We start from the raw sequence: 12,124 nt of genomic DNA on the forward strand, positions 1-12,124 counted from the left end.
TTTTAGACTTAGCCAGAGGTGCATTGTGTTTGTTATTGCCAGGTTATTACAGCTCGTGGGTTCACAAAAACGAAACCGCACAGAATGAATTTCTCATTTGTCACTGAACAACCCCACTCGCAAGCGTCTCCTCTGACGCACAAGAGGATATGACGAACTTACGAGCCCCCACAATTCCCCGCGCAGATCCGCTTTCCCTTCCTTGAGAGTTAAGATGGCGGACCGGCGGCGACGGAGACGGCGCGCCTCTCAGGACAGCGAGGAGGAGGACGAATCCGCTTCGGGGTCCGAGGGCGGGAGATCTTCCTCGGCCAGCCGGAAGCCTCGCGCAAGAGATCCCGAGCCGGTCGAAACGCCAGCGGAGCACGTCGCCACCAAAAGAGACGATGAGTCGGAGTGTGTGAGTGTGTGGCTATAAATCTGCTTTTATAATCAGGGCCGATCTGAGTGTGTGCGGGTTGTAGCGTTTCAAACGGTCTAAACACTTTTAAATACGTCTTAAGGAGTGACATAAATGTGGAGTTTGATGTGTTGTGGGATTTTTGTCTCCAGCTCTTGATGTAGATGTTGTGTAACATGCGCCTATTCCCAGTTATTTTATAGGGATCCTTTACAGTCCCGATGTGTCTGTGGTTCTGCTTAATGTGCAGTTTTTATGTTGACCCCTTTTGACCTTAAAATGACTAGCTTTCCATCATTTAACTCAGTGGTTCTTCATCCTGGTCCCGGAGGTTGCCTTGCCCTGCACATTTTGGATGTCTCCTCTATCCTACACCCCCAACTGCTCACTAAACAGGCTCCCTGAACTGAATTGTGTGTGTCACAGATTAAGGAGACCCTTGAGATGTCTAGTAAATTGGGGGACCTCCAGGAATGGGGCTAAGAAACACTGATCTAACCGGATGCATTGCTTAGACAAAGATGAATTAGTTGTTGCGTGTAATGGCAGATACATCTGGTTGGCTTGGATATGTTGCACAAGACATTGAGGGTTTTGATAAGCAAGCTGGATAACATTTGAGGTTCGTAGATGCTTGACATCTGATCTGTCACTCTGACTGCTGTTCTGCAATGAGAGATGAGAAAAAGCTGCTGACCACGAAGAGGAAGTTCATCATTGTTTTTGCCATATGAATTATCAAGTTTGCCTTTCTTGATTGTTGGTTTCAGATCCATTAATACTTTGATTGGACATGTAGACAAGGCATTGGTTGATTTTAAGTGTGCTTTGAATGCCTGGATATTTGATTCTGATCTCTTTCTTTTTAGGAAAGTGAAGATGGCGTTGGTGAAGGTGAGTCTACATCTTTCACTTGTCTTTTTGCTGCTGTATATTTGTGATTTCAGTTTTGACGACAAGCTCACAGGTTTCAAATTATGCTTGTAGTCCAGTAGGTTCATGAATATGTGATTTTCATGTTAAATGGTTATGAACTGTCACTCTTGATGACTGTAGTCTGTAGTCGTATGCTATTTGCTCTCAGAAATGAACAGACTTGCTGAAATGGCTCGCTTCTTTTCTTCAGCAGTGCTATCTGACTATGACAGTGCTGATCTGGAGGAGAATGGATCCCACACGGAGGTAAGTCTCTATGGCAACACAGTTTAGGGGATTTGTTTGGAAATCAATCTGTTCTGTAAAAGACAATGCTGCAATGAATCCGTGCAGATCCAGACTGGGCGGTCCGACTGCTTGCTGGTGTGTGTGTGTGTGTTGGTGTACAAAATGTCTCCATTGCAGGCAATGTGTTGTGTGAGAGCATTACCCTTTCTTTGTGGAGAATTTGGATTTGAGATTGTGATTATAGTTTAATTTAGTCATAATTATGATTTCGAACGAACTGATTTAGAAGAGACTCCGCTGGGGAGATTGTTGTAAGCATTACATGTGGTTTGCTCATCTCTCGGGGCATTATGAGTACTGCCAATGCCCGAGCCCCATGCTGTTAGTGCATCTGTAGTCCTCATCTAATTTTAGTAGACCTTGCTGGTATGATCCGCCATCCACTCTTCCTCCTTATGCAAGGAGTATTTCGATGATTGCAGGACCTATCATCAGGTAATTTAGGCATATTAGAGAGCGCTCGGGTTCATTGATTGTGAGGTTGTGGCACCCGCGGAGTGGAATTGGATGGTTTTGTAGATCTCCGCTCATCGGGTTCAGTCTGGGCTGCCTTGGATGCTGATGTTCGTGTCACTTTGTTTGGTGTCCTAGCAACCCTTTCCTATCGTTCAGATCTACATAAAGCTGGCTTTCATTCACTATAGAGTCAGACAAACACAATCTGCTCCGTTTCAAAATTCTATGTTTAGGAGAGTTTTCCGAAGTGGAACAACCATGAACTTATTTTATTTATTCTTTTACATTGGGCATGTTTTTGTTTTGTAATAACATACAGTATACTGTGTCTTGTGCACATACTATATAAATAGTGAAAGTAAATGCATGAGATCAAGAAAGCATTGTTTGTGAAGTGTTTAATTTACTAAATTATAATTGAATTTTGAACATATCTATATCGACCACCCCTATTCTTGATTTAGTGAAATCAATTGATGCTAATATTTAATATTAATATTATTTGGCTATTTATAGGATTTATTTTTATATTTTCAGTGGTGATTTTAATTAAGTTAATAATTTTGTTTGGTGCTTTTTGTCTTTTATTTGTCTTTTATTTATTCTTATTCCAGTTTTAGAAATTTTAGTACTTAAACATATTTCACTTGGGCAACATTTCTAATTGAGTTTTTCATTTGATATTTATATTTTATTTCTGCCTTGTTCAGTTAATGGTTTTCGTTTTGCTAATGGAGAGAATTTTTGGTCACACTTTAGATTAGGGTCCAATTCTCACTATTAACTAACTTTTAACTACGACTTTCCCCAATAAACTCCTAATTAGAGCTTGTTAATAGTTAGTAAGGTAGTTGTTAAGTTTAGGTATTGGGTAGGATTAAGGATGCAGAATAAGGCATTAGTATGTGCTCTATAAGTACTAATAAACAGCTGATATCCTAGTAATATATAGCCTGATGTTGTCATACTCAATTCTAGTCAGAATATTTTTAATTTTTTTATTTATGCATTTGGCAGATGCTTTTATCCAAAGCGACTTACATTGCATTCAAGGCACACATTTTACATATGAATATGAGTCTGATACTTCTCCATTGGCTTGTAATTATGGGGCATGTTTCAATCGAACCAGGAAAGACCTCAATTGGATAGACCTACAACCAATCAGAGCAACGGAGCGACGCATAACGTTAGTTGTCAAATGTCAAGAACACACATTGTTACCATGTCCGCAGGTTGAAGCGACCCCAATTATGTGATATTCCCAGGAATGCGAATTTTAGCAGGCAACCCTGCCAAAAAAAACACACATTTCACCCCCCAAACACCATTTTTTTCCAGTCTTGTTTTGGGCTAATTTTGAGTAGCAATTGGGCGGGTTTTGTTGTGAAAGCAAACAACGCTGGAAGAAGTAATTTAGATGAGTGTAAACGATCTTTGCCGGGTGGTAAAAAATAATTTAAGGATGCACAGTGTACTTACATCACGATCATCATTTCTGAGAGAAATAGTGAAGGTGAATGCATATACGAACAAGTTCTCCGTTTAGGATTAGAACAAATTCAACCCAAGCGCTCTTTGGTGTCGTGGATGGTTACGTTCCTGTTGATCATCTGTCCATCATCGTATAAAGCCCGCCCTGACAATTTCATTGGTCCGAATAGCTCCTGTTCGGGCATAGTTACTCCACAACGGATCAAGTCCAGACCGAACTGCCCGACCTCAAATGTTGTGGGCGGGGCTAAATTCGGCTGGCATCCAGGCTAAGTAATATGCATACTGATAAGCAAATAGTTAAGTGAGAATTGGAACCTAAAATAAAGTGTTACCAAATGTTTGTATTTATTCTGGTTCAAATATGCTGATATTTATTTGTTCCGTTATACTTTATCTTAAGGTGTGCTTGTACTTTAGATTTAGTTGCTTGTAATTATTATGCATAATTTACTGCAAGTACATATTGCATAAGTAATAATTTCTCTTGCAAGTTCATGTAACGTGTAACAAGCACACTTTGAAATAGCGTTACCATTTGTTCTTGCAGTTTTATAGCTTTGTGTTTCTAAAAATTGTGTGAATGTACCTTGAGGAGATTGATTGTGCAGTGTGAGCATTTTGGTTTGTGTTTCCTGACCTGAGAGCTTTTTGACAATTGTGTTCCTCTCAGGGAGGAGAGGATGAGGAGGAAGGAGAGCATTTCAGTGATGACGAGGCCTCACGTCCTGCTGCTGAACCGAAGCCCACTGCAGATCCCCCGACTGAAGAGCTTGTTGAAGCAGAGGAGATAGAGAGAGATGAAGAGGTCAAGGAAGTTAAAACGGATGAGAAGGAGAATCTAGCTGGGGAGCGACAGAGTGGGGACGGACAGGTATGGAAGAACAGAACATCTTTTCTTAAGGCTGTGCGGTATATCAAATTTGTAAGATATATTGATATGTTTTTTTATGAAAGATATAGGTAATACTGCTTATGTTGATATACAGTAACCTAGCGGATGACACAGCGTGAGCTGCTGTGTGGAATAGGGATGTCACTGTACCAAATTCCAGTAGTCGGTACCAATGCCATTAAAGTTTTACGGTTCTCAGTACCGATGTCAGTACCAGCAAAATCTGTTGGAACTATTTTATTTAACTATTTGATAAAAATACTAAATTAAATGAGTTTATTTATGATGGTGATCATTATAAGTAGATAATTCATAAAAAAACATTTGAAGGCTACATGATGTTTAAAAGTAAACATTGTTTATAAAAAGATGAAGTGAAAAATAAGCACCCTCTATGCACAACTATTAGTTGTAATTGTAATAATTATTAGTGTTAGTATTATTACATTGAGAAGTAGTTAAATCTACTGTATAACATATATACTGTATAACTGTATATATTATTTATACAATATGTACAGTGGGGCAAACAAATATTTAGTCAGCCACCAATTGTGCAAGTTCTCCCACTTAAAAAGATGAGAGAGGCCTGTAATTTTCATCATAGGTACACTTCAACTATGAGAAACAGAATGAGAAATCCGGAAAATCACATTGTCTGATTTAAAAAAAATGTATTTGCAAATTATGGTGGAAAATAAGTATTTGGTCAATAACAAAAACCATCTCAATACTTTGTTATATACCCTTTGTTGGCAATGACAGAGGTCAAACGTTTTCTGTAAGTCTCCACAAGGTTTTTACACACTGTTGCTGGTAGTTTGGCCCATTCCTCCATGCAGATCTCCTCTAGAGCAGTGATTTTTTTTTTGGGGCTGTCGCTGGGCAACACGGATTTTCAACTCCCTCCAAAGATTTTCTATGGGGTTGAGATCTGGAGACTGCCTAGGCCACTCCATGACCTTGAAATGCTTCTTACGAAGCCACTCCTTCGTTGCCCGGGTGGTGTGTTTGGAATCATTGTCATGCTGAAAGACCCAGCCACGTTTCATCTTCAATGCCCTTGCTGATGGAAGGAGTTTTTTACTCAATCTTACGATACATGGCCCCATTCATTCTTTCCTTTACACGGATCAGTTGTCCTGGTCCCTTTGCGTAAAAACAGCCCCAAAGCAGGATGTTTCCACCCCCATGCTTCACAGTAGGTATGATGTTCTTTGGATGCAACTCAGCATTCTTTCTCCTCCAAACACGACAAGTTGAGTTTTTACCAAAAAGTTGTATTTGGGTTTCATCTGACCATATGACATTCTCCCAATCCTCTTCTGGATCATCCAAATGCTCTCTAGCAACCTTCAGACGGGCCCGGACATGTACTGGCTTAAGCAGGGGGACACGTCTGGCACTGCAGGATTTGAGTCCCCGACGGCGTAGTGTGTTACTGATTCTAGCCTTTGTTACTTTGGTCCCAGTTCTCTGCAGGTCATTCACTAGTTCCCCCCGTGTGGTTTCTGGGATTTTTGCTCACCGTTCTTGTGATCATTTTGACCCCATGGGGTGAGATCTTGCGTGGAGCCCCAGATTGATGGAGATTATCAGTGGTCTTGTATGTCTTCCATTTTCTAATAATTGCTCCCACAGTTGATTTCTTTACACCAAGCTGCTTACCTATTGCAGATTCAGTCTTCCCAGCCTGGTGCAGGTCTACAATTTAGTTTCTGGTGTCCTTTGACAGCTCTTTGGTCTTGGCCATAGTGGAGTTTGGAGTCTTTGACTGTTTGAGGTTGTGGACAGGTGTCTTTTATACCGATAACGAGTTCAAACAGGTGCCATTAATACAGGTAACTAGGGATGAAACAGTATGGAAATTTCACATCACGATTATAGTGACCCAAATTATCACGGTTATCAATATTATCACGGTTTTCTTCAAATGAGATGAAATTGTTCAAAAAGAACAGATGCACACACTGAAAACATTTCAACAAGTTTTATATTTGAAAATCAACAAACAAAAATCAAGCAGCTCTATGCACTTTAAGCTAGATTCTATTCTGTGGGATTTCCTTCCTTTATAATGGCCGTCGTCAATAGCAATGCATAACGCATAAATAACAATAATTTGGTGTGAATATATCTAATTATCTCTGATGAGAATATTGCTTGAATATATTTACAGTGTTATATCAGCTGTGACGCATTTAAATCTAGCATATTTTGTGTATGAGCCCAAACAGTATCCTAGTGAAATAATGCATATCCATATTTTCATATGATTTGAGTTTATTGTATTAAAGGGTTAGTTCACCCAAAAATTAAAATTCTGTCATTAATTACTCACCCTCATGTCGTTGGACACCCGTAAGACCTCCGTTCCTATTCGGAACACAAATGAAGATATTTTAGTTGAAAGCTGATGGTTGAGATAGACTTTGTAACGACGTTTTAAGTGCCTTTCATGGATCTTGGAAGTGTCAATGTACTGAATGCCAATGGAGGCCTGTCTGAAGCCTTTCTCAGCCATCAGCTTTCAACTAAAATATCTTCATTTGTTTTCCGAATATGAACGGAGGTCTTACGGGTGTCCAACGACATGAGGGTGAGTAATTAATGACAGAATTTTCATTTTTGGGTGAACTAACCCTTTAAATATCAAAAATACTTGACAACTAGATGAACACTTAACAGCAGTTTTTATGACTGCAAGTCATTTTCCTCAAATGCTATAGAAGTTAGAAACGTGTATACCAATCTTGTATGTAACTTTAGAGACGGTCTAGAAGAATCTAGAACGTCAAGCGAGCATTATGCCAGTCATGTCAGATGCGCTGTAGTTCTGCTGTGTTTGTTTGAAACTATTTTCGCTGCTGAAATAGAACAAAAACAGTCAACCATTGTAGCTATGATGAATGAATCTCCTGCATACATCGCACGTTTTCAGTGAGTGAGAGCGCGCTCAGCCTCTGAACAAAACTACGGCTAATCTGAACGCCTCTGATTATTAGAAACGCGTGTGGTTAGTTATAATGCGCAACACGATTATAACAGATGGGTTTTGAGAGGACTATAATAAGTTCAACCGCCAAAGAGGCTAGTGTGAGTGGTAGTAATACCAGACGTAGTTTTGGTATTGAGGTCAAAGTCCACTTGCCTTGCGTTCGCAGATTTGAAGTGTTTCCCCCCATTACAGCGACTTTCTTCTGGCATGTTCTGCAGACAGGGTGACCATCTTCGATTAAGTTTCCCTCAGGACTTTTGTAAAAGCCAAAATATGACCACACCTCAGATTTGGTCCTTTTAGAAGGCTGAACAATTTCCAGAGTCCTGTCACTGCCTTCTGCCATTTCTTCTCATTCAAAAAACAGCGGTGCGCAGCGCCTGTGCCAGACTGATATTGACTGGACAGGATTTACAGCGCGTTTTCAAAATCGTGATAATCATGAGCGGTTTTAATGATGATTAATTTTTAAACGATATTACTAACCGTCAGTACATTTTATCGTGAAACCGGTGTGAAAACCTTATCCCAAGATGTTTTTGGACACAGATTGTAGCGTATATCCCGTCCGAATGATGGCCAAACTTAACTGATGGTTTATCAAGTTTATTGCATCGTTATTCACTCCCAAAAATCATCGTAAGAGCTGAACAAACAAAGCATAAGAAGTGCGCATTAACGTCTCATTCACAAACTATCTCTCTCCGTTGCATTACCATTAACAAACACAGCAAATTACACAAAAACACTTACAACTAACAGTAAACAAACATATACAGACCGTGTGCCTTTTCGAGGGTGCAGTTAATAACTGGTAAACTTTGTATCTGCAGAACAACTCAGATAAACTGCGAGTGCGAGCTCTCCCTTTCGTTACCCGGAGACTATAATACCCATCAAAATAGGAGTCCTCCTTAGTAGGACAGATAATGTAGACCTTAAACATATCTAAAATGAAATTAATTTACATATAACCAGTTTAATATGGAGAGGCACTGAAATGTAGACCTTCATGTTTTTCACCTACAGTGTTACATGACGTGAGAACAGTTAGTTAGTAGGTTTGTATGTTAGCAGGGACTTTAATCGTAACTTAACGAGAGTATGACAAACACAAAATCCTCTCAGGATCCCTGGAATCAGTGTTACAGTACCTCAGGCACGACGTTTTAGCATTTTTATAGCATAAACACCATCAAACCGATGAGAGCTTCGGATTTTCCAATGTTTCTCTATGGCGCTGAAGCCTAAAGATGTCCGAGTTCCGGTCCCAGCGCAACTGATACTCAACTGCTATTGGCTCATCTGCGTATGAGGGGAGGGGCTTACCGATAGGTCAATTGGTGTCTGACTAAATACTTTTTTGCCCCACTGTAAGTTAAACCAAACTTTTATTTTGATGGGTTGTCATGATGACCTTTTGAGTTTCTGTGGGTGTATAACGTGAGATGACGATATCATTTTCTTTTCTCAAATGAAACAGTAAAATGCTCAAGAAGTGACTCTCAGAGTGGCTCTGAGATGACGATCATGCATTCATGTCATCATACAGTGAGACGGCAGAGGCTGAAAACGCGAGTAGCATCTGCCTGCTAACCCGGAGGCTGCATTTTCAGGACCGCATTTCTAGGACCGCAGTTATAGTCTAGGACCCTAGCAATTATTAAGTTTAATTTACATATTGTTTTAACCAACCCCTTCACTAAACCTACCCATTGGTAACCCTGTTGAAATATTTAAACTTAATTTAAATAATTATGTTTTAAATGGACGTGCCTGTTATGTTAAAAATAAGGTGGGAAAAGTTTGAATCAGATGTCCTCTGTTGGAGTACAGTATGTAAAAACAAACTAGGTTCCTAGAAATGCGGTCCTGAAACTGCGGCGGTACTAAAAGTGCAGCGTCCGGTATTGCAGGCAGATAATATTGGAAAATGCCGCTCATATGGAGCTGGGCGCCGCGGACAGACGCCGAATGGCGCCGCCGGTGTGTGTACACTCATAGAAAACACTGATGTTATGAATTGTACATTATTTTTAAGCCAAAACTTAAGTTAAGACTCCTAAATGATTACAGGAAAGCACAGAGGATCCTGAGAATAAATCAGGAAGTAAAGGCCAGAAGCTGGATGATGATGAGGACAGGAAGAATCCAGCCTACATCCCCAGAAAAGGCCTTTTCTTTGAGCACGATGTGAGAGGCCAGGCTACAGAGGAGGAGAGGTGAGAGACTACTTTACTTCCCTTTACTACTATAAAATCAGGTGAACATGAGTTTCGAGTGTTGAATCTGACACAAACTTTGTGGTTTGCAATTCTCTCTTTTTCTATGCACCCATCTGTCACCAGGCCTAAAGGCAGACACAGGAAGTTGTGGAAGGACGAGGGCCGATGGGAACATGACAGGTTCCGTGAAGAGGAGCAGGCGCCAAAATCCCGCGAAGAGCTTATTGCTCTTTACGGTTATGACATCCGCAACGGCACAGGGCCAAGAGACGGAGGATCATACCGCTCCCGAAAACCCAGGTGAGGTCATGTTTATTCGCCATTTATAGGTAATTTGTTTATTTCTTTGCCACTTGGTGGTATTGGTAAAATATATCCGTTAAGTTGTACTACTTTTGGGAATGTATGTATTTGTACTAGTTATAGAAAAATTTAAAGAGAGATGAAGGGAAAAACTCCCCTCTCAACCATCAAAAAAAAAAAAACTTATTAAAAGAATACAAGTAACATTTATTTATTTATTGTCAGAGGAAGCATGTAATGTTTATTTTAGCTTCAGGTTGACCCCTGGGCCAAAACAACAGTCCATTCAGTGAAACTGATTGATTAAACAAATAAAAAAATATATATAAATGATTTAAAAACAAGCATATAATACAAAAATATAAAACTTTTTATTTATTTATTCATTTATTTTACATAATATTATTATTATTATTATTATTATTATTATTTATATACTGTTTTTTAAATTTCAGATACATATTATTTGTGCATGCATACACTACCATTCAAAATTTAGGGTCAGTAAGATTTTTTTATTTTTTTTTTAAAGGGGCTATATGCAACTTTTTCCCCAAAATAAACGTAACAATAGCCTTTTTATTTTACCATTTATGACTCAAACATCTCCTGATGAGCATACTGACACCTTGTCCGCTCACAGTGGGTGCACCTATAAGCCTGTATCCTATTTTTCCTATTTTCTGGTGGGTAGTTTTTTTTCCCACGCTGTCTGCGGATGTGACGTCACCACCGCTGCGAGAGCGAGCAGAAAATAAGAGCAGTTCTGTTTTTTGGCCACAGGTGTCAGTCGCGAGTTTAAATTTCAGAAAAACGCATATAGCCCCTTTAATTAAAGAACTTAATACTTTTATTTATTATGGATGCCTTAAATTGGTCAAGTAAAGTGACAGTAAAGACCTTTTATGTTAAAAAAAGATTTCCATTGGAAATTTCAAAGGTGTTCTTTTTAGGGATGGGCGAGTGTACTGGAGTACTCGAACGTGAAGGCGCAGATCGATCATGAAAATGACGATTGCCCTGACTTAAAAAAAAAAAAAAAAAAGTGTCTATTTTTTTGATTGGTTATTACAGCATTTTGAACGGTACCTGAGGCCTGATTAGCGTTAGATGCCTTCCAGACCAGTGAAATAAAATGAAACTGGACAGAAGCAGCTGTCATATATGAAACGTTTAGTTTAGCTACATATCTTTCACTTGACGTCGAGTCGTGCTGCTAAAATTTGCGCTCATCCTCAGCAGCATCTGTACGTTCATAAAGCCTGCATACTCTGATTTGATTGGTTTTCTCAAATATTTTGACATTGACGAGCGGTGACAGACCAATGAGGCTCAGATCAACACTCACACCTCTGCTTCTGACGTGCGCTCTGCTCGACGCCGCTGAAGATTATAGAACACACCGATTAAAAGACGGGATGAAGCCGAAGCCTCCTGCAAGTTTCATTTTATAAAGGTTTAGGGGAGGCTGAAGCCCCCCTAAAAAGGGCCTAGTGACGCTCCTGGTTGGCATATTCTATCCTAACTTCACCCTCACACTCCGTCATTACAATAATCCATCATTACAGCTTTTCACCTCTGCGAGAAATCTCGTGGCACGAGATCTCGTCACACCACTAGTGTGCGTGTTTGTTTTTGTTTTTCTGGGGTGTTGTAGTTCTTTCTTTCGCTAGTCCAAAAATAATTTGCTGTATTACGACTACAAATGAGACCAACATGCATCGTATATTACAGCCAATCTCTTTCTGATTGTAGCCTACCACAGACGCATAAAACTGCCGTTTTTCACCTGCCGTCTCGCATAAGCGCCATGGACCGGTCAAAGTGATGACGCAAGGTGGATGAATGACCAAATAGAAAGTATGATAGCACTAAAAAAAAAGAGCAGGGTTCCCGCGGGGTCTTAAAATGTCTAAAATTATTATTTTTTTAAATTTAAGGCCTTAAAAAGTCTTAAAAACGGCCAGATTTTCGCCAGAGGTCTTAAATTTAATTTAGTTAGGTCTTAAAAAAAGTGTTATCCAGAAATGCTGGCTGCAGAAAGTTATTAACGTTACACTGAAGCAAAAAAGTATCGAATCGCGAAAGCGGATCTCAAAGCGGAGCTTTAGAGTCTTTGCTGCGCCGCC

At 39.8% G+C, this 12,124-nt stretch overlaps 1 protein-coding gene across 4 annotated transcripts in view; it reads left to right on the forward strand.

Annotated features, from left to right (window-relative positions):
* The first annotated feature begins 201 nt into the window (after window positions 1-201).
* Window positions 202-12,124, forward strand: part of casc3 (casc3 exon junction complex subunit) — a 32,132-nt gene continuing 20,209 nt past the window's right edge. For 3 of the 4 annotated variants that reach the window (XR_013817314.1, XM_079827078.1, XM_079827077.1), the window contains exons 1-6: window positions 202-400; window positions 1,270-1,294; window positions 1,527-1,582; window positions 4,248-4,448; window positions 9,544-9,689; window positions 9,816-9,992. Coding sequence is in view for 3 of the 4 variants with exons in the window: in XM_079827078.1 (XP_079683204.1) it covers window positions 215-400; window positions 1,270-1,294; window positions 1,527-1,582; window positions 4,248-4,448; window positions 9,544-9,689; window positions 9,816-9,992 (791 nt within the window). In the remaining variant the exon portion in view is untranslated. The remainder of the gene's footprint in view (window positions 401-1,269; window positions 1,295-1,526; window positions 1,583-4,247; window positions 4,449-9,543; window positions 9,690-9,815; window positions 9,993-12,124) is intronic. The other variant, XM_079827076.1, reaches the window with a different exon arrangement.

This window comes from Gobio gobio (genome assembly GCF_949357685.1).
Source record: "Gobio gobio genome assembly, chromosome: 1".
Taxonomy (NCBI): Eukaryota; Metazoa; Chordata; class Actinopteri; order Cypriniformes; family Gobionidae; genus Gobio; species Gobio gobio.